General features: G+C 37.2%; 3 protein-coding genes and 1 long non-coding RNA gene across 7 annotated transcripts; 2 read left to right on the forward strand and 2 right to left on the reverse strand.

The window, feature by feature from the left end:
- Positions 1-2,969: 2,969 nt before the first annotated feature.
- On the reverse strand, positions 2,970-5,845 carry LOC149034435 (histamine H2 receptor-like). The gene is made up of 2 exons (XM_089194871.1): positions 5,786-5,845; positions 2,970-3,896 (listed from the first exon to the last, which is right to left on the reverse strand). Exons 1-2 carry the CDS (start codon positions 5,843-5,845, stop codon positions 2,970-2,972), a joined length of 987 nt encoding a protein of 328 aa, XP_089050997.1.
- On the forward strand, positions 5,803-17,335 carry LOC113682763 (uncharacterized). 4 transcript variants are annotated; one of them, XR_016182887.1, is made up of 3 exons: positions 5,803-5,917; positions 11,608-13,522; positions 14,045-14,673. XR_016182887.1 is itself a non-coding variant. In XM_089193665.1 (2 exons), exon 2 carries the CDS (start codon positions 11,626-11,628, stop codon positions 13,459-13,461), a length of 1,836 nt encoding a protein of 611 aa, XP_089049791.1. In that variant the 5' UTR covers positions 5,803-5,917; positions 11,608-11,625; the 3' UTR covers positions 13,462-14,023. The 4 variants fall into 4 exon arrangements, 1 of the variants encoding a protein (XP_089049791.1); XM_089193665.1 differs by lacking the exon at positions 14,045-14,673 and having other exon boundaries at positions 11,608-14,023; XR_016182886.1 differs by lacking the exons at positions 5,803-5,917; positions 14,045-14,673 and adding an exon at positions 17,226-17,335 and having other exon boundaries at positions 8,497-13,522.
- On the reverse strand, positions 14,567-22,441 carry LOC113682765 (S-adenosylmethionine-dependent nucleotide dehydratase RSAD2). The gene is made up of 6 exons (XM_027199948.2): positions 22,027-22,441; positions 20,491-20,652; positions 19,235-19,464; positions 17,554-17,703; positions 17,029-17,061; positions 14,567-16,501 (listed from the first exon to the last, which is right to left on the reverse strand). The coding sequence occupies exons 1-6, from the start codon at positions 22,400-22,402 to the stop codon at positions 16,337-16,339; spliced, it is 1,116 nt and encodes a 371-aa protein (XP_027055749.2). The 5' UTR covers positions 22,403-22,441; the 3' UTR covers positions 14,567-16,336.
- On the forward strand, positions 20,550-21,647 carry LOC149034436 (uncharacterized). Its single transcript, XR_016182891.1, has 2 exons — positions 20,550-20,691; positions 21,174-21,647. It is a non-coding gene; the product is annotated as an uncharacterized LOC149034436 (long non-coding RNA).
- Positions 22,442-23,147: the final 706 nt, after the last annotated feature.

A 23,147-nucleotide genomic window follows, 5' to 3' on the forward strand; every position in this document is an offset into this window, starting at 1 on the left:
TTTAAAGTTGACCTTCTGTTATAAAACGGTCAAAAAGATACATAGTAAATTCAATTCAAGGGTTCAAAATGCTGAATAAAATTTAACATCATGACACGAAAGTTGTATTTTTAAAAGAGTAAAGGACCCTCTGTTAGCATTCGATTTATTAAACCGGAAATACTTCGTGTTGTGGAAAGATGAAGAATTTTCCGATGTCTTACCGGGGGGAGGAGGGAGGGGGGACAGCAGTCTAGCTGTATCAGTTTAAACTTTTAGAAAGCAAAGCGATATTTTTTTTGTGTAACTTTGGAAAATAGTTCATCTGAAGAGTCCCTTGACAAAATGAAATAAATTATTACATTTTTCAAGGGAGGATCTTGATTGTTCATGTATCACAATAAAATTTACCTGACCCCCCCCCCCCCTCCTTAGTATCCTAATGATCCCTCCTCACTGGCAGTTGTAATTTACATGATCCTCCCCCCCCCCCCGGGACGTTATGTGCAAATATCAAAAATAAAAATCTATACAGGTAATTTCCCTTATTATATAAGTGTAATAAGTTGGACATGAAATAGATCAGCAAGTTCCTTTCTTAGCTTTACGACTACTGAGCTTGTTCAAATTCAATTTTAGCTTTCAATACATGTTTTCTTCATTCTACCAATGCAATAAATTAAAGCTGTAAGAAAATCGCAGGCGGTGTGGCCAGGCTCCTAAGGGAGGGAGGGAAGATGGAAAGAAGGAAAGAAGTCGGGAAGAGGGAATAGGAGAAAATAAACACACATTTCTATAGTCCCCAATTTATACTGTACTTTATACTCCATTGGCGACGACTGATTCCCCTTCCGTTCCCCGTGAATCATTTGATCTTCCATGTGATCCACCACCTTTCCCCCCCCCCCCCCCTCAGGTGATAAATAATGATCTGGTCCCTTAGAGTTTTGTGATGTTCTATCTTCTCTCGATCTTTTTCACTTCTTTTGTATCAAATTGGGAAACCACGTTGATTACGTAATCTTTACTACTACTGTTATAATTATTATGATAATTTTATTATTGTTACCTTATTTTAACTTCAATACAATTCTTTTTCTACATATTAATACGACGCCTAGTGGTGTGTAGGACGTGTGTGTTATATGAACCTACCAATGGCTTACCATAAAATAGAGCTGTCTTCAGCTCAGTGATAGAGCTTCGGGTCACGCACTCCAAAGGTCTGAGATTTTTTAAATCTCAAGAAACTAACGAAATGAAATATTTATCAAGACCATTGAAGAGTATGGAAGACTGAATTTATTAATATTTACCTTGACCAAAATTTACCGACGCAGCCAAACAACTGTCGGTTTCTTCGGAAAAATGGTCAACGGCTCTTTCTCCTATCAGGGCATTTGACTTTATCAGTGGTCGAAAAATGGTGGTAGTAGTGGAAAAATGAAAAAAAAACCCTGCATCTTTTTTATTTGTTATTTTTTATGACTTTTAGGTTGAAAACAGACATCTGAAGAGCTGAGATGCACCTCGATAAACTTACGCTATCATGCTCATCAACAAACTAAATGATGAAGATGACAATAGCACGCATCACTTAACAATTAATTTCAATCCTTAATCGTTGTTGCTGATTATAGAAAATAGCTTTAAAACTATTTTTTTAATGAAATATCTATATTTGAGTCGTCTTCTGTCATGTTCATCGTAAACACAAACACAGTAAAGGAAATAAAATGTTTTTCATGGGCCCTCTCTAACAGCTTAGAGGTGTTATTAGTTTCAGTGCATAGTGTTAGTATCGTGTCAAGACTCCAAAGAGTTTCGTTCCAAAGTTTTCTGTGTCAGTTACCAGGAAATTATAATGTTTTGATCAATTGAATGTTACCAAGTTTATTAAGTTTAATTAGAAATATTCGCTTACACTACATACGTAGGATACACAAGCTTGCAAAAGGCAATACTTAGTTTAGGCGAGTAGGTTATGGTTTTCGTCCACTATTATTGTGAAACAAGTCCGAAAAGGGTAAAACAAAGCCTACAAGAAAATTCGAACAAGTTACATGGATATTAAAAAATGATTACATAACCAAATAGCACAATTTTCAATCGAGTGCTGAAAGTACTCCCAGATAACAATGGTTTTGCTTTACTCCGCTCTGTGATTGGTCCAAAAAAACTCGCACCTCTCCGCACTCGCATCAATCCGGTGCAAAGTTAAAACCAAACAGCGTTTTTCCGTGTGTTTAGGAATTGGCTTGTCTTTACTTTGAGCTCTCATTGGCTCTTCAAGTATTTACCCTTCTTCTGATTGGTCGTTGGGATAATTTTGGTTTTGTTTTTACGACACTCAATCGAAAAGCGCTCTTAAAACTGAATAAATACATGCCGGAGTTACAGTAGTATTTTTAAAAGAAAATAAACTTACCAATATGTGTTAAATTGTGATTACTAGTATAAATATTTTAACGTATTAAATAGCTAGTTTTTAAATATAGTTTATTCGTTTAAAATCTCAACATGCATAAGCCAAACCGGTTGGAACATTTTGTTACACCTTTCTGCATTGCTGATGTGTTCTGTTCTTGCTTCTTGTTGGAAAGACCAAAATGACAAGAAGATCTTATTAAGCTAATATCTGTTGCGAGATGTAAGGAGAAACACAAATAACAATTCTGAGAGCGTCTTCAATTAAAAAAAAAAATAGTTCACACTACAACATTTTGGGGATTTATAACTGTTCATATACAAGTTCCGAATAAACTGCGAAACAGGCACGTTTTCATCGCCAATTCGTTCACGGGTGTGTAAAGTGCAAGAGATTCCAGTCTGCCAGAAAAGTCTGCTTTAGTTTCTATCCTTTATCATGGGAGGTCATCGAAGTAATGACTTGTAGCCTTGCCAACTGATTTACTTCCATCATGGATTAGTTTCGTGTTGCGTTGTACTGATGAGTTTCGCTTCTCTTTTCTCATGCAAACGGATTAAACTCAACAAAATAATTCTCTTACTCCATTTCGAATATCATTCATTCTCCATAAATAAAGAACTGGGTTGATTGAAGAGGACAGAAATACAAACACTACCGTCACCCTAAAGGCGGAATATGTTTCTGAGGTCCTGTTGCCGAAACCAAAATATATCACAACCGAGATAACATATGGAAAGAAACATAAAGAAAAAGCCAACACAACATATACCAACGTCGTTAGAGATTTCTTGTATTTTGCAACGTTTATCGCCGATCTACCAAAATTATGCGTTGTTGTGTTGTCTTGGATTTGCCTCTGATGGCGACAAATACTTCGATAAACGTTAAAGTTTGCTATTGTCATAACAAGATAACAGGACAGCATATTAGCATTGAGCATGTATCGTAGTGAACATCCATAACCAATGTTTACATTCTCTAGAACACGAAGGATAACTACGAGACTCGCAGCTAACATCAGTGTAATGACTGTGAAACATGCACGGCGCTGTGTAAAGAACGATCGGTGAGAAATAACTACCCATCGTTCAGTGGAGATTACTGTCAGGATTAAAACGGTGACAGCAATAAAATACATCCCACTTCCCTCGCCAATTGTACGTAAGGCTGTTAGGAGTCTTAGCGAGTCGTAAACCACTGTTGAATTCATTGAACACATCAAAAACGTTACAGAATATAAAGGTTGGGCGACGATTCCGGTACACAAATCGGTGAAAGCCAAACCACTCAGAAGTATATGAAACGGTGTCCTCACAAAATTATTCCTCCACACCGCTGCCAAAATCACCGCACTTCCCACCACTACCACAGGTGGGAGTAAAGCTATGGTTATAGAAGTCGAGAGGAAAGCGATACGAGGGAAGGAGTCATTCCCGTCTTTGTTGAAAATATGTGAGGTGCACGGCGTGAGCAAGCTGCTTTGATGCTGAGAAAATAAACTAGAGTTGTTGAACAATTTTTTTTTGTGGGATGAATATTTCAATCGATCTGTTTTCTTGCTAAACGTCGAGGAGATGAAAGATGTAAGTTATTTCCTGACTTTGACGACCCTTGAGTGACTGCCTTTAAAAAAGAAGGTGCCTTCTTAGTATTCTCAGGCAAATAAATGTCAAATAAGTTATAATGTTTACTGATAGGATTTCAGTGTGTAGTTTTTTGGCAATTTATGACACTTTACAAATTTTTGTTGAAGGATCATTGACAGCAAACGCTAAATGTAATTAAAACTGCTACTATATTTGTTTTTTCTTGAACCGTACACTCAAAATAAACATTCGGTAAAATTCTGAGTGAAATTGTTCTTGTGTTGACCTCCGGATAATAATTTTCTCGCTGGATTCCGAACAAATCGTATCACCGCAATTAGATTGCTTAAAACAAAAGAACAAGATAAATGAACTTTGCAATTCTATGAAACAAATAACTAGTTGGACCCTTGACTTAAATGTCAGTTATTTCACATCATGCATTACAGACCATAGGTTGACATGAAATCAAGAACTTGAAAGATTCAACCTGTTTTGATGTATCAGCACCAGATTCGTAAAATGCATTGAACAATAATCAGACTGAAAGAGACATCATAAGACCTAGGATAATAAGCGAAGCTGAGGATTCGTGCTGAAAAAGAAAACGCCCCAAATTCAGTTTCTTTTTGTGTGAAAGGATTGTCAGTCGTGACACAATACTTAAATTCATTAACTCCAAAACCTTATTTGTTTTATTAAAACAATCGCAATGACACTTGAAATTTTTTTCAAAAAGTTTAAAGGAATCCAGGTATAATCTCGCCAAACAACTAGATCTTTATCAATGTTATGACAACGTTCGAGGGTGCACTAACATTTCGAGGACAAAAATAGTCTCAACAAATAATTTTCCTCGTATTTGATGTTTTGGGTTACTCAGTGACTCGTATATTTTTTACTAATTTTTTTCATTTATTGCTTTAGTTATCTTTACCTTCGATAAAATCCATTGCCAATAAAATTTGTGCCTTTATATATTAGACTCAAATCTTAGATATGAGTAGACTTTCATTTTTAGCGCTGCAAGACACACGTTTCTCCGTATCTCCCGTAACGGCCAGCGTGAAACGCTATTTAAAACTCCAGCTGGAATATAGAAAACACAGATCATGAAGTAACAAGTAGATGTGACATACACGAACTGCGGAAAACGGAAGACAAAGAAAATAAGCGCGCATTCTGAGACATGGTATTGTTTTCAATCAATGGACGAGGTAAATAGGTACGATGGTCTTTTACTCGTGAACGAGCACGGTAACCTATACTTTTTATTGCATAATTTTGGTGGACAAATTATTCCCTTTAAATTAGAGGAATTAAAAAAATTATAGGAGGAAAAAAGATACATCTAAAAGTGTGCACTAAGCCTGTTGCTCGAGGATGCAATCATCACCCAACGACTAGAGGAACGTTTTAAGTCAATGTAGTTTAAAACTAAGCGATTTTTCCACAAATTATATATTACATTGTTCCATACACTGGAGACTTTCTACCTATCAAGTATTTTTCAGGTGCTACTTTAAAACCTCAAAAATATACCGTGAACCGATGAACTATAAAGTGAGTGATCAATATCAGTACAGCCATAAAAGGGTAAGATTGGCCCAGCATAACGCAAGCGTGCTGACCTATCTTTTTTTATTGTAGTTTTCGAAACAGACAATGCTAGAGAACGTCTGGGGGAATTTAAAAAAAAATGGCTTTATACATATATATATATATATATATATATTTTTTTTTTTTTAATCTTCAAGAGTCACCCTTTTCCCCTTCTTGCGTTGCTTACTCCACACGAGCTAATAGTAGAATGGAGAGCAGACTGGACACCAGCGTCGCCTGCCGCCATTTTTGTTAAGTCAGCTACAGTTTGCTTGTTCTCAACTCCCTGGGGAATTTATTCCATGTTCATTTCGCCCAGGTAAGTCAAACTTAACTAGGGAAGTAACTATCAAAGTGTTTATGAGCTGATGTCCTAAACTTAAGGGATAGTTCCGTCTATACACTGTGCAGAACGAGATATACGATCAAAACACCTCCGCCAGTTGAAATCAAGCTCTGTTGCAGGCGTTTGTTCGTAGTAATGTTTCGCACCATGTAAGGTAATCCGGATTCCGGAATCCAGAAAATTTTTGTGCTTGTGGAATCCGGAATACTGGGCATTGGAATCCAGAATCCAGCTTTTGGAATCCAGAATCCCGCTAAAGAATGAATCCAGAATCTATTCGCTGAAAATCCATATCAAATCACATAAACGGCTTGCACGCGCATCCATGCAACCACAGTCATGCTAAAACGCAGACTGCAGACCGTGCGGACCATGTAGACCGCGATTTGTTCTCTGGAGAATTTCGACTGTTACAGCTCGCGAGACACTGACAAATTAATTCATGACCTATCACCCAATCGACTTCGATACTGACACAGCCTTACTCAGTAACTACCAATCAGTCTTATACTCCGATTAAAAAACCTTCCTTGTAAAGTTCGATTTAGCTTGCAGCAATTTCTTTACTGTAAAGTTCTTTGGGTTGTCTGGTGGAGATCCAGGTTATCATTTGCTTCATTCTCACAGCACATTCCTTACCTCTAGATCAGTGTCACTGTCCACACAAATTATAACTTGCGGTGTGGGGCTAATCTGCACAAGCTCAAGAAACTTGACCCCACGATTTTATTTTGCCTGATAATGTGACCTCAAATGAACCTTGTAAAATTTTGTCATGTGGTGTTCAAAAATTGGAAACAGTTCCAATGTTACCAAAAGGGTAAGAAAAAGGTGTACACAATCTTAATCATATATAAATCACAGTTTAAAAAAAAGCAAACATAAGAGTTGCATGGCCTGCTCAGTCTGCACAGTCTGCATGGTCTGCAGTCTGCATTTTATCATGACCAATACAACCACTGTAGAGTGCAGTTCACTCAAGTTATCAATGGGTATATAAATTTAGAGGGACTACAGAGATTGTTTACATAACAACAGTTTCCAAATCCCACAGGATTTGCTTAGATTCCAACAGGGCAAAAGACCACATGTTTCCATTTACAATAAAGTTTGATTAAATATTTATATATATATGAATATTTATGGAAATTGGCCACCTTTTCTCAGTTGGAACAATTTTATGCTGTGCTAAAACAACTTTTTAGTCCAACAGTTATTTACAAATTAAAAATTATAAGCAATGATTTGAATTATTAGTTCTTTTGATACTGCTAAATTACTTGAAGAACCTCGAGGAACCTCAATGAAAGAAATATGGTATGCCCATTCAGAGTTGCTAAAGATACATGGAATGAATGGATAGTCTCAATAGGTATTCGTAGAAGAAAAATTTATCCCTTGATTTTCTGTAATTTATTTCTTGTAATTGTTAAATGTTGTTATGGAAATATGAAAAGACAAACATGCATTCACACAACATGTCCTTCAATTACAAAATTTGCCATTGAAGTCATTCCTAGAAAATGGAATGTAGAAATTATGAGCAAACCGGAAACTAAAATCTGGAATGTTTTGTGTTTTGGAATGTGGAATCTGCACAGGTAGAATCCGTAATCCAGCACTTGGAATCTGGAATCCACAGTGTGGAATCCAGAATCTTATACTGTCCTGGAGTACCTTACATGGGGTGTAATGTTATTGAAATAATAATGGAAATTATGGAAATTATGGACCATAAGTAACAGTATTGCAGCATAAGGAAATAAGCCAATGAAAAGTGAAGCAACTTCTGAAAAAACTGGTGACATCTACTTTTGGCAAAGATTTTTATTTAGGAAAAATGAAGTTTGCAAGCACTGAACAAGACTGCCCCCAACTCATATCACTTAACATACATGAAAGTGAGGTGCAAACTGCTTTTTAACAATCTAATGAGTGTGTTAGGGCTAATTAAATTTTGACTTGTATGCAAAGATGAAAATGAGTGTTAAAAAGGCATCTGAAACAAATCCTATTCTCTTCTGTTTAAGTATTTTCCATGCCAGCAATGCTTGCTGTCTTTCAATTTTTCCAAATGTTGTCATTCTCCTTTGTGTCAAGCTCAGACCACATTCAGTTTTGTCTTGACCAGATATCTGTGCAAATTTCTCTTTATGGGCCACTTCATAATAATCTTATCAAATATGAAATTTTAATCCTTTAACTCCCAAGATCTCATTAGTAATTCTTCGTATTGTCTGGCATGTTATTTTTATGATGTTAGTTTGGAGAATTGGTGTTGGATCAACTAATAATCCCCTGATTTATATTTTTCTTTACTCTCATAACTTGTCTGCTTGATATTGTATTGATATTGGAAGGAGGAATTCTGTCTTGGTCACTCATGGGAGTTAAAGTTTGAAATCATTTAATCTCTGTATATACAGGTCACTTAATACTTTGAGAGGGATAATTTTTGTGGGATGTTTTGATTATAATGGTGCAATGAAGGTTAAGAAATTTAAATGAGGCCGCAAAAATTCAGTTAGTAGTGAATGGCCTAAATGTGTGAATGTGTGACTTCTCTCGTCATCCCTCTCTCGTGACATTGTTCTTACCTTGCTGTTTTCACTTAGGTGCAGATTTGCCAGTATTTATTTTAAGTGCCCATCAGTTTTTCTCAAATTAAAAGAACTGTGAAAATTAATATTTCTCTGAGACCTTTTGCAAAAAAAAAGAAAGGTTATAATGTGCATTTGATCATGATTTTATCAGTTCTCAAAACTCACAATAATAGCCCTTGTTCTGTATTATTGAATACAATAAAGGAGCAATCAAAGGCTGGGCACTAACTTACTCATTGGGCAGACCCAGCATCACAGAACAGCAAAAGCTTGCAGATGAGCTGGAGTCATGCCAGATAAGACAGCCATAAATGCTGGCAATTTATGGCAATTCACAATCATAGCTAAGCAACAACAGCACCTTTTTTTCCTTTATTTTTCTTGTAGCTAAGATACAGGCTGGACCTCATGACCCTTGCTAATGCCAGTCCTCCTTATGCCTGGGGTTTACTCCAGGGACCACAAGAACAACTTCAAATCCTAATTTCTGCTTGTTCTTGCTTGTTTTCCATGTCTCTTTAACCCTTTAACTCCCATGATCTCCATGATCTCAGTAGTGATTCTCATAACTGTCTGCCATACAAATCTTATGATGTTAGTTTGGAAAATTTGGTGTTGGATTGACTATTATTCCCCTGATTGATGTTTTTCTTTATCCTCATCACTTGTTTGCATGATGTTGTATTGATATTGTAAGGAGAATTATGTCTTGGTCACCCATGAAATGCAAAAGATTCAGATAAGAAGATAGATTAATACTGAGTGACAGGCACTTTGATGTTTTTACCTGCTCCATTGAGAAGCTTTGAAAAAGTAACTGCTCACACTCAATTTTTTCTTTGCTGATGACAGAAAATAGAAAGGTGCAAATTTATAGTCTAAACTATATAACTCTTTCAAGGTAAAATGTTAAAGTACTTTTATATGCAGTCAGAGTTGACTCTGTACTGATCAGCAGTATTTTGTTTATGTTGAACATGTGGACACTTTGTAGGGATTTGTAGCGATGTTAAATTCAGAACAAGAGCTTTGATATTGAAATTAATCTGTTTTCATTTATCTGACTCCATGACATCTCTCAGACAGAAATTTACAGACTCTAAGCAAGTCTTAACACTGTAAATGTGTATTCAGGAACATTCTCTCGCCATTCATCAGATATCCTTTCTAAGATACATGCACAGTAGATTTACAGAGACTGTGGGGAAAAATAAATTTTTGTGAGAAAAAAAACCTCTTAATTTTTGTAGATGTGATAAAGACCTTTAATCAGTTGGGATTAGTAAATGGAGACTTAAGAGAGGTTGGAGACCAGTTGTTTGACAACTCATTGAGCAAATGCACAACATGTTAGGAATATTGGAAAAAAGGTATTTTAACCATTTCACTCCTTGCCCAGGAGTGACCAAAAAGGAAGTTATCCTTACAATATTTGAAAAAAGATGATGAAAAGGTGATGAACAAATGAAAAGTTGATGAGAATAAAGGAATGAAACATGAAAACATGAATTTGGGAATATTGCTTGTTTTGGCACCAAATCATTGGAGCCAAAATTATGAGAAATATATGAAGTACAGTGAAGAGAATGGATCTTTTCATCTTGGGAGTGAAATGGTTATCTGTTTACACCCTAACATCAGTATGCATATTCTCTACATTTTTCTCTATACATTTCCTATGGTACTGGTAAGGAGAATTTGTTTGACCATCAAGAGCTTCTTAAATTGCAGATAATTTCCTTATTCACATGAACTTTACATTTTATTCAAGAAGGATACTGTATGCAGAAATTAGAAACCAGTTACTCTTAAGAGGGTAAGGGTTAAAGAGAGCCACAGATACTTATAGCTGATAACTAACTGATAGTGTGTGGGAACTTAAATTAGTTCAAAGACACTAAATGCATCAAAAAAACAAAAGACAAAATTTTTTTTAACCCTAAAGATGCAACTTTTAACTCCCTTCTTTAGTGCTACACTTTCCCTCGAAAATCAGTTATGGGAATTTTGTTAGATCAAGATAGCATTTTCTACAGTACCTGATATATTTGAGTATTCTGAAAACCTGTGTGTTGGCTTGATTTATGGGTATTTAAGGGGGAAGTTGGCCATGTTAATCAATTCTGGAAGTTAAGAGATTAATTTCTAAAGAACCTTTTTGATTTGACTCTACGCTATTCACATGATACTTTGCGACCTTTGAGGCTCAGGTCAGTCAAAACACGGATCTTGACTTGTAGGGTCTTGGGGAATCTTCCAGCTGTAGTGGTAAGGAGTTGTAGCTCTTAACGACAGCCTTGCATTTATACAACCACCTTTTTAATTAAATATTTCACTTATGCCATAGTGAAAATTTGTTGAAAATATGCAGTGTAGATGTCATATCTTTGATAATAGTTATTGTCGTAACAATGATAATAGTTATAACAATGACAACTGTAACAATGGTATAGGTAATGATAACGATCATAAGGAGAATAAGAGTGATACTGTGATTGAATAGAGAATACTACATGGGCGTGCGTTGATGTGGAATTTCTCTTCGAGTATTCAACTTGATATCTTCCGAGTGAACGCAGTGAAAGAGTGAGATATCTCGTTGAACAAAAGAAAAGAAGAGAAATTCTATATCTACAAGCAACCATGTATTATTTTGTTTATGAAATAAATTATATAGGCCTTTACTGACAAGAATAGGATACTTTGCGGATGAGTGACGCGTGGCGAACACTTCGCCGTATATTCTTCAACCTAAAAGAGTCATTGACGGGAAAGAGAGTGATGTGTTAGCAGCTGATTGGTGATATCAAAGACACTCAGAAAGTTATCGTAATTTTACACGTGTGCAGTTACAGCTTTTCTCAGGGATGGAAATCCTTGTAAAACACCGCAGTTTATTACGTATTATAAAGGTTGTTAAATTGTTCGCTTGGGCTCTCCAAGAAGTAATGCACGAAAGAGAAAAAAGAGTCCCCCAATGTGATGGTATCATGCCTCGGTTTCTCTCTTTCAATAATCTTGCGAGACTCGTTTGAAATTTGTTTTGTGATTGTGTTACAGACAAGAAGCCATGTCGAGATGTCTCTTAACCACAGTGAAGACAATGAAAAGTCGGCCCGTTCTACAAGAAAGACCAGAGGTGAAAGGAAGTTTGATTGCTCGCATTGTGATAAAAGTTTTACCAGAGCGGAAATCCTCCGTCAGCACGTAAGAATACACACGGGCGTTAAGCCTTTTAAGTGCAGCCATTGCGACAAGTGTTTCAGACATGCAGGAACCCTTATCCAGCATGAAAGACTGCATACTGGAGAAAAACCGTATAAGTGCAAGCATTGTGAAATGCGTTTTAGGCAGTCAGAACAACTATCTCGACATGTCAGAGTTCATACTGGAGAGAAGCCTTTCAAATGCAGCCATTGTGACAAGTGTTTTAGTCAGCCTTCAAACCTTCGCCTACATAACAGGGTGCACACGGGCGAAAAACCCTTTAAATGCAAGGTGTGTGACAAATGTTTCAATCATTCAGGAATCCTTCGTACTCATAGTAGGACACATACCGGAGAAAAACCCTTTAAATGCAATGTTTGTGACCAGCGGTTTTCTACTCTTGGGAACCGAAACCAGCACAACAGGATACACACAGGAGAGAAGCCTTTTGAATGTAAGCAGTGTGATAGGTGTTTCAATGATGCTGCAACTCTTCGTCGACATAAAACAGTGCACACTGGAGAAAAGCCTTTTAAGTGTAAGGTTTGTGACAGATGTTTTAACCGATCAGTAAACCTTAATCGACATGTCCAAACACACACGGGGGAAAAGCCTTTTAAGTGCAGCCAGTGTGACAAATGTTTCACACGTGCAGCAGATCTTCGCCGCCATGGCACAGTGCATTCGGGCGAGAAACCTTTCAAGTGCAACCATTGCGACAAGTGTTTTACACAAGGAGGACAACTTCGCCTACATCTCAGATTACACACGGGAGAGAATCTTTTTAAGTGTCACCATTGTGGTAAGTGTTTCACTAACTCGAGTCACCTTCGCCTACATGCCAGTGTACATACGGGCGAGAAGCCTTTTAAATGTGACCAATGTGAAAAATGCTTCAGTCGAGCTTCGGACCTTCGCCGTCACAGCGCAGTACATGCCACTGAAAAACCCCACAAGTGCACTGAGTGCGGCAAGTGTTTTAAAGAAAATGGAACACTTCGCCAACATGTCAAAAGACATACACGGGAAAAGCCGTTTCATTGCGAGCAGTGTGGGGAGTCCTTTTCCCAGGAAGGTCACTTTCAGCAACATGTTAAAGAACACTGGGGAGAAAAGCCTTTTAAGTGCTCACATTGTGTCAAGTATTTCAGCCACGGATCAGATCTTCGCCGACATGTTGCCACCGTTCACGCGGATGTAGAAGAGCGCAATGCTGCAACTCCTCGCCAGAATAAAACCGTGCACAATGGAGCAAAGCCGCCTTTTAAGTGTGAGATCTGTGACAAATGTTTCACCCGATCAGTAAACCTTAATCGACATGTCCAAACACACACAGGAGAAAAGCCTTTTAAATGCAGCCAATGTGAAAAATGTTTTGCTCGTGCTGCAGATCTTCGCCGCCATGGCACTGTGCATTCGGGTGAGAAACCTTTCAAGTGCAAATATTGTGACAAGTGTTACACCCAAGGGGGACAGCTTCGTCAACATATCAGATTACACACAAGAGAGAATCTTCTCAAGTGCCAGCATTGCGACAAGGTTTACACCAACTCAAGTCAACTTCGCCTACATGCTAGAGTGCACGTCGAGAATGAGCCTTTAAATTGCAGAGCTCACACAGAAGAAGTGGACGAAAACATGCAAAACCAAGAAACACAAGATGACACTATGTGTGCCGAGGTGGTGGTCGCCCTGGATATCATGTAGTTTACTTACCTTGTTTGGGACAGACGTTGTTATCGGTGTAAACTGTTGGACTTTTCAAACGGTACGTATGACGGCCATTTTAAAGACGTGTACCTATGCTCTATTTTTTTGCGCTTTGTAGTTAATATCAGGAACTTTAACCCTAGAAATTTAAAGTGGACAAGTAGTTTAGAACAATTTTTGATCACGTTGCAAATGTACCTTGAAAGTGCTTTGCTTCTGTTGTATTTGGTTCCGAAAATTCGCGTAACCCCTGAGACCAGTCAGATGCAAGAAAGCTGTTAACACCTTGTGACGTCATGATCTTAGCATCCACTTACCTTTTTTTTCGGTTCTGTTAGGCTGTTGTAATTATTTTTTCGTGGTTGTATGTCATTCGATTGAAATAAGCTGTACACGTTTGCACGGTTAAGTTTTATTTTAACTCGTTCTGATTTTCTGAATTGGTAAAATGCTCCGTGACTGTTATAAGTATTGGACACAAGTGGCCAAATTAAAGGATACATTTTGTAAGTGATTGATATTTTTCCTGTTTCATGTTATTAAAATTGATATTTTGAGCTCTTCTGTTTTCCCATTTTAGAGTTTTTATCGTTTTGGGGAACTCGAGGATACATGACAGTTTTTTTTAAGTCGACCAGAGTGTGTCAAAATTTTACATTCGAACGTCGTGAAACATTCCGTGGTACCGTGGCAACGATCAAGAAGTAATTTTCTGCATTCCCTCAGATTATCTCTTCGCAGTCGAACAATTTTTACACGTAGATTGACTAAATGATGGAAGTCTGAAATGGTGGGCTTGCCATGGCAGTTGCAATAAACAGGCTGAAGTAATGGGAAAACCGTTAAACAGTTTTTAGAGACGGTGTCCTAAAAATCTTCGATTGCCTTTTTCTCAATTTAGGATTAAGCAGTTTGGGGCAAGGCCTCAATGAGAGATGAATCTCAATTTAAATACAGCTGTTCCAAAGTTATGATGCTGCCAAGTGTAGAGTTGATTCGTTGGCTGTGATGCGAAACTATCTAAAAAAAAGAGCTCTGAATTTAAAGTCTTAAAAATATTTTACATTTGTATCACATTGGACAACTTTTCAATATATATATATTTTTTAATAAACAAAACTTTATTGGAAACAGAAATATCATGGAATCAAAAAAAACATGTAAACACTAATTTACAACAGTCAATAAAAAAATAGCAAAGTAACAAAATATATTTCATAACCATTACACGTAGTTCACACACACAAAAAAAGAAGAAAAGCATGAATCAGAGTAAAAGCTTGTCAGTTGCCACATGTAAGTTAATAAGATTTGCCACCATTTTCAATATGGTGCTGTTCAAATAACTTGCTTACGAATTAATCTGAATTTGGTTTCTTGTAATGCCCTTGCAGGTGCACAAATATTTCTTTTGCGATAAAAACAGAAGACGTGGTCTACTTTTAAGAGGATTTGATGATTCCAATGGAGAGGAGTCTTCAAACGTATTGAGTACAATTTGTCTATTTGAGAGTTTTATCTTAGTCTTGTGAACATCATTAAACCATCCTAATGTTTATGTAAAGAAATCAGTTGATTCTTGAAAATGTAAGTGTGTTCAATTGAGCCTGGATTAAGACATAGAGGGCACTTGTCATCAGAGGCCAATTTATATTTCATCAGTTCTTTCTTGGTAGGAATTATTTTGTGCATAACTTTAAAAGAGAATTCTCTGCGTTTATTATCTTTCGAAGACTTATTTATATATCCACAAAACAGTTGCTCCAATTAGGAAGTTCTGTAAAATGTTTCTTCCAAGACCTAATTGCAGAGGGTTCAGTATCAAGTCTTTCAATAAACATTTTATAATAATTTTTACAGCGAAATGTAGTGAAAAATATTGTACTATCTTCAAACTGAAAGTATTCTGACGGTTCACTGAGTAGATCAGGGACAGGAGAATTAAGAGCCTTTCTTTTCAGATCTAAAGGAATGGCAGCAATTAATTGAAAATAATGCAAATAATTGACCTTAATTTCGAATTTATTTTGAAATTCTTCAAGCGTCAGAAATTTTTCCATTGAAATTTAATAAATCGCGAATAAAAAGAATTCACGCGATCACACCGAACGTTTCAAAATGATCTAATACGCCATTCACTCAAAAGCCGTCTCGTTAAACAATTTCAAGTATTTCATTCTTCAAAGAAGTTGATTAAATCGATCTTTGAGTACTTAAAATCTAGCACCATGAAAATGAAAGTTAGTAACCATTAATAAACATGTCTTAAGGCATGTGATACAGTGTTAAGTCTGGAAACAGCTCCTCGCATTGATCAGGAGGTGCAGCTTAGCTAATTAAGTATACTAAAGTAACTTTTTCATATTATTTCTCGGACGCAAAGTTCGGTCCAAATATCTCGGAAAGAGCTGTACAAAAATTTTCCAAATGTTCTTTTCATAAATGCAATATATCAAAAACAGTTTAAATATAATTTTTCACAACAGCAAGGTTATATGCCTGTAGATTGGACGGAATGCATCCCTCTTAAATCGTTCGGGGTATGAACTTAAAAGTCAATTTATTTTCCCCTTTGTTTTATCAACAATTTTATTCGAAATTAAGCGCTTCTGCTGTAATTAGCTGCGCGATTTGGTAAATCAACAAGATACCCTTGAATCAGCTTTCGAGAAGTGTCGAGTTTTCCCTTTTCCTAATTCTGTTTCTTTTCAGAGATTTTTATGAACGTTTCAATTTTCCGTCATTTTATTTTGCGCGACGGTGGCTGTTTCTTATGTTTTCCAGTGAACTTTTGCGCAGGAAATTGGCGCGCGGCCAGCTACAATCGATACCCTCGCGCACGCCCGACGTTTGACCGCAGTGTAACATCAGGCTACCATTCCAGATTCATGTCCGCCTTACTCCACGTGTATTTTCCTCCTCGTCTGAAGAACATCTGTTCATCAAATCCACTTGCATTTATGGCGTCTTCAACTCCCACATCTAGCAGAGATTTGGATGGAGTTTTTGCGCCAGATCTACAGTCCAGGAAACGCATCTAAGTGAAGAATAGGACCAGAGGTTAAAAATTCCTCCTTCAATTCTGCGTCGAAGACGTATCTCTCTCTCGCAATATGTGGCTAATTAATTTACTCAGAATTCTTTTCGAATTATTTCTTTTTATAATTTCCAAGAATCAGAACAGTTCTTAACCCTTTCGCTCCCTGAAGATCTCATCAGTAACTCTCTTCACTGTTTGCCATATAATTCTTATAATGTTAGTTCGGAGAATTTTGTATTAGATCAACTAATTGGATCAACCAACTCTGAAGAATCTTCCGGTTTTTTTTCTTTATCCTTTGACCACGAAGAATGACGGGCTTCTAATTTCTCCTAAAATTTCACCCCTGAATCAAACATTAAAGTAACGAAAATACAGGATATGATCCTTAAGTTAAGAAGTTCTAGGTTTTAAAATAAATTCTCCTTGTCAGCACCTTAGGTAACATGTAAAGAACAGTATGGAGAATATGTAGACTGAGATTAGGGTGTAAAGGTTTAACGATCGTTTTTGAAAATACTTACAAACTCGTCTAGAATGAGATACGAATTCTGCATCTATAAAAATAAAAAACGGATGAAGAAAAGTTAGCAAAGATTGCTTTAAGTTAGTTTTTCTAAAGGAAGAGCAGTTCTTTTGTTTACCCTTTGTTAAGAGAAGATATCATGAGGATATGTTTGTTCAACTGCGAGAGTGACTGGCCTCTAATTTCTCCTTACAGTATCAGCCTTGAGTCAAATGCAAAGGTCATGAGAATAAAGGAAATGATCAGTAGTTTAAGAAGCTCCTGATTGTCAAACAAATTCTCCTCGTCAGTTCCATAGGAAAGTAAAGAGAATAATGTGGAGAACATGGACACCAATGTTGAGGTGTAAACTGAAATTTGAAGGGGAAACAGCTCACTTCTACAGATATAACCAGGAAAGTCATCGTGGAACTTTCTTTATCAAAAATGATAAAAAAATAATAAGGGTTTAGTTATGAAGGTGAGCAGCTTTGTACAAAGCATTGTTAGGAATGCTAAAAGAGAAATCACTCAATTCGTTTACCTTTTCATTTGATTCAGGAACAAGACAACTTAACTTGGAGTGTCTTTCAACAAAATGATTGAATTCATCGTCAGAAATTACAAACTTTTGTGCTTGTCGCAACGCATCTGTACCACAATTTTCTCCCTCGATGAGCAGACACTGGAAAACCTGAGTAGCGGAAATAAATTCAGTTGGTTTTTTTTGGTGGAACAATTATTATAAATAAGTTCTCAGATGGCTGACAATCTTTCACGAAACTACTTTTTTTTACAATGTTTTCCACGGCTTTAGTTAATTAATGTAATGTTTTTACAGTAATCAATTGTTTAGTGTCATTCTTAGGTTACCAAAAAGTTGTGTCATCATTAATTCTAAACCACATTCGCTATCGTCATCATTATTATTTTCAAGGAATGTATAACTGTATATACTTCATAACATTTATATGAATTTATAAAGAAGTTAATTCATCGTCGGTTAGAGATAACCGGATCGAATAGTAGAGTTCTCTAAGTTGAAGACCCAATGCAATGGCAAATTTACTATTGCTCATTAAATTGACAGTTCCTGTAATGTAAGAAGTGCGAGGATACGCTTTCTGAATTCTCTGAAACAAAAATTATACTATTTCACGACTATTCGCCTCAAGCGAAGTGCATATCCTTGAATAATCCCCTCCATATCATCTCTGAGATTATTCACTTGAGCAATCAGTTAAATCAAAAGAATTGTTCTCATTGTGCTCAAGGAATATTATAACATGAAATCCAATTCGCCTTTGGCGAATAATTGTCAACTGGTTTTAGGCAAGAGGTCTAAATAGCGTATATTTCGAATACCCCACCAACACTCAAAATGGTTTTGGATTTTTCTTTCTTTCAACTGATCACCAGTTAACTGCTAACCAAAGAGAGCCAGAAAGCAAATTACGGACTAAGACTCCCTTCTCGTCTATCTGTGCGTCTTATTATGGTGTGATCTGAAGGACATGGGCAGTGTTTTAACAGCAACTGGCTCCGTCTCTCCGAGCCTACCTCCCTACTACGCCCGATCATTTTCTTCTCCTTTTCAATCTTATTCAGGTTTGTTTGGCTGTGGCCTGAGATCGTTCATATTTGCCAGAGATTGAGTCGTAGGTTATTGCATGACCCGGTTACTTCATTAGATATGGATTTCATTAGAGCGAAATATATTACTTCCATTCTTAATCAATTTCCTAAATTTTACGAAAAATCCCTTGATCTCCAAGTTTTTTTTACTGGTTTCTTCAGTCCTCTCATTCTACGTAAGTAATGATCAGTGCTTGAATTGCTTTAAACAAACTCTTCAACAGCCCCTACAAAACTGTAATAAATAGAAGTACAGTGAAAAGCTAACCTACTCGAGCTTTGCTCTGAGACGTGACTGGTATACAGTGGAACCTGTATCAAGCGGCACCGTATTAAGCGGTCAGTTGTCAAAGTTTCGAAATTCTTCCCCTTAATCATTGTAATTTTATCCTCTACTAAGAGGTCACCTCTATTTGTTACCCTTTCTTTTACAATACCCTTATTCTGTGGAACTTATATTAAGCGGTCACCCCGCCATTCCCCGTGGTTGACCGCTTAATGCAGGTTCCACTGTATGATGTTACACATCCAAATAGGGTAATAGGAATAACGCCCTAAATAAATTACGCGAAATCATTACTGATCCACACCTTCCAACGAATTGGGGCGAGTTCCTCGATGCGCTCGGTCATATCCTCGTCAACGTTAAACGTGTTAACCACCGTGTTGATCTTGAAAGCCACGTGGTACTGTTTGCACCAATCACGTATATTCTGTAAACACTTCAGGTTTCCCTTCCCAGACTGATGACGTCCAATCTGACGATTTTTCTCCTCGTCAAAACTGTCACACGACACAGCCATTATATCCAGAAATTCTCCTGCAAACGTTGCATAATGACAAATAGAAAAATTTTACTTAGATCAATAAATAGAGAAAATATGTGGACAAGCGTAGATATGGAATTTTCCCTCGAGTATTCAGCTCGATATTTTTACAAACTGATGAGCGCCGCGGACGGGTGCGATATCGAGTATCATGTATCATGTACCATATATCATTTTGTTAATTGTATAACCGCCATAGACCTGAACGCTTTGCCATTCATCCATCGACAAGAGAGAGTGCTGTGAAAGGCGAGTGACGAGTCAGCAGCAGGTTTTTAGAAATCATTTTCACGTACAAATTACCGTAATTTTTTTACATGAATGCAGTTGCGGCTTTCTCAGGGTTGGAAATCCTCATAAAACACCGCGGTGTATTGATAAAAGGTGTTTTCGTGCTTCGCAGGCTGTCAAGTTTTCTTTACTCAATTTGACTGCAATTCGGAGCACGCTTCCTAAACACTGTTTGGCTGGTTCCATGTCTTTAATTCCAGTCGCAATTTAATCGAGTATTAGTTGATTTCGTTGCATCGAAGTTGTTTATAAAAGCCACAACGGTATAAAATTTGAAATGATTTTAAATTTTCAGCTTTTTCATTATGTTACATACCCCTTGTAAGACCTCGCTACGCACGAACCCTATAACATATGTGCGTGTATGAACAACTTCGAGCTTTGAAGTGGATGAAAGGATGAACCTCTAGGATACCTCTATTGAGGTGAAATTAATAACGAAATAGACAGGTTGAAAAGGTAAATTTTAGCTAAAGTTTGTCGATATTTGGCGCGAATTTTCAATTTTGAATCTTGATTCCTCTCGAAGTCCTCGATGCAACTTTTACAACTTTGTGACGCATTGCCCGAAAAAGAAAATGCTGTCCTTTCAACCAATCAAACGTCAGTATTTACGATAACCTTATCATTTGCCAAATTTGTTGATAGTTTTGTTGTTGCGCTAAAACATCCTCTAGCCTTTGGAGGGCAGTCGATGAAATTTCGACTTTGCTTAGGGTGTTTCTTACCGTATTTGGAAAACCATCGTTCCGTAACTAGGCTTCCATTGCACACGATTGAGACAGACTGCATCTTCAGATCCTCCTTACAATAACGCGTCAGTTCTCCAACAAATTCGCCACGTTTGTAGATAAAAGGTTCTCCTCCAGAAAAGTTGATTTTTTCCATCCCTAAAAATGAATGAAAAGCACAGAATCCTTGACATGCAGGTATGTATGTATATATGTATGTATGTATGTATTTTAACTTAATAGACCATCAACGTAACTTTTCTGGGTCAATACAAACAAATTGGAAATTAGGGTTCTTGTCAACAAGATGTGGTCAAACCCGGTCAAAATTCGTTTTTTTTTGCTCTTTAGTTAAAAAGTTTTAAAGCTGACGTTTCGAGCGTCAGTCCTTCGTCAGAGCGAATGGATTTCGCCCTTAGCATTCGCTCTGACGAAGGGTTAACGCTCAAAACGTCAGCTTTTAAACTCTTTACGGTGGCCAATTTACGTTATCAAGTCAGTTGATAATACTTAATTACCCTGTTATACTCTTTCACCGACGCACACCACAGTTTCTTTAGAAAATTTACCCCCTGTGATCAAGCGTGAATAATATCTGATACTGGTTAAGCAAGCAGAACATGAACATCAACAGGTCACGGAATGGAAAAGGAGCATCAGAATATTTTACTCTTGTTTAGGGACGATTCTAGATATCTGGGGTTAACATCTGAGGAAATAACATCGGAAGGGAGCTAATTTCTTCTAGGTATCCAGAAAAAAATTACGATGGAACATCGAAGAAGAATCTGACGGGAGATGAACATAGTCTCAAATGCAAAATGAAGGGGGAAGACCTTGATTGAGACCGTCGTCCCGAGTGCCATCCAACACTTTTCCCATTCCATCTCTTCTCACTTTCAGGGAGACACAAAAAAGATTGCTAAAGGCAATTTAAGAGCCTCTTCATTCGAGCTCGTGCAGTCTGCTAGCCCAGTTGCAAGGACCACGCAAAGAGAGGGGATGGGGTTACTTAGATGCAAAATGAAAATCTAAGACCTAATGCAACGACTAATTTAATATTGCTCGTTGAATTGACAGTTTCTGTAACGTAAGAAGTGCAAGAATACGCTTTCTGAATTCTCTGAAACAAAATTTTTTTCTATTTAACAGCTATTTGCTTCAGGCGAAGTGCATATTGTTGAATGATCCCTTCCACTTCATCTCGGAGATTATTCACCTGAGCAATTAGTTATATCAAAACAATTGTTCTCCTTGTGCTCAGGAAATATTCTTTAATTCAATTCGCCTTCGGCGAATAATTGTCAACTGGTTTCAGGCAAGAGGTCTAAGTAGTGCATATTTTGAATACCCCACCAACACTCAAAATGATTTTAAATTTCTCTTTCTTTCAATTACTAGTTAACTGCTAACCAAAGAGAGCCGTGGAAAGCCCGTCTGACCGAATAATACAAATTTCTCGTTTTAACATTGATCTGCCTTAGTTAATGAAGCAAGCCTAAGGTCTGTGTTTGGCTTTCATTAAAACCCTACCTGCCTCTTTGAGCATCATTAATCCTCGTTTCGCCTCGTCAATTGGTAGAACGGATGAAGTTTTTGCGGTATGGAAGCAGAAGCCACATTTGTAGTTGCACTGTCTTGTAAAGTGATAGTTGACACTTCGAGGAATGATTTTATCTGTGGAAAGAGCGCTAGAGTGCAGCTCATTTCCTCGTAGGCCAACGCGCGTTCTTCTTCGGCCCAAATCTTTGTCAGGACTTGTTGGTATTTCTTTCGAAGCGTCACATTTCGCCTCTTTAACTTTTCTTCGTGGAAGAAAATTCTTGATCAAAGAAAAGATAACGATAATAATGAATGCAATAGGAATCAAAATGGAGAGTAGGAGAGACAACAAACTATCTTCAGCCATCTTTGTTATCAGTAAGTTCTCAGAAAAGCACCCAGATTTATTCTCAGAATTTGGATGACGTCATTGGTTCATCTTGGTGAACAATGAATTCCGAGAAAGTACCCAGATCTATTCTTAACTTTTCGATTACGTCATTGACGTTTTGGCTTTAGTCCTTCATTATTTAAAGGTAAAAGCACCTATAAACCACATACAGCAAATTATTGCGCTTCGGAGAATGATAATTTACCTTTTAGAAATATGGATGCAATGGAGCAGAACGAGCAAGAAGCATCTTTTTGGTATTATTTATAGCGGAGCACCTGCGTAGCAGGTGCCCATGTTGATAGATAAAATCCCCGGAAAAGCATTAGATTTATTCTCAGAATTCTGATGACGTCGTTGAGGTTTTCATTTTATTTCCGCATCCGGTTCGTTCTTATTCATATTCAAGTGAATGAGGATACTAAGCAAATTTTAAATTTTTGTGGGTGAAACCGCAAACCGCTTTTCCCTCAAGTTACTGTCATTCATGCAATTTACCAGACGACGCTAATGACTGTGTTTTAACCGATTAAAACTTTTTCATACGAAATGCGTTCAGTGGAGAAGAAACAAACAAGAACGTTCAATGTATTACCTGTAGCGGAGCTTCGCTGCAAGAAGTACCCATGTCGATAGAGGGAATTCCCAGAAAGCTCTTGATTTATTTTGAGAATTTCGATGATCTCAATGTCTTGATCACGTTACATCTGCCTCGTTCTTA

Source organism: Pocillopora damicornis, chromosome 14 (assembly GCF_964200805.1).
Source record: "Pocillopora damicornis chromosome 14, jaPocDami1.2, whole genome shotgun sequence".
NCBI classification, from domain to species: domain Eukaryota; kingdom Metazoa; phylum Cnidaria; class Anthozoa; order Scleractinia; family Pocilloporidae; genus Pocillopora; species Pocillopora damicornis.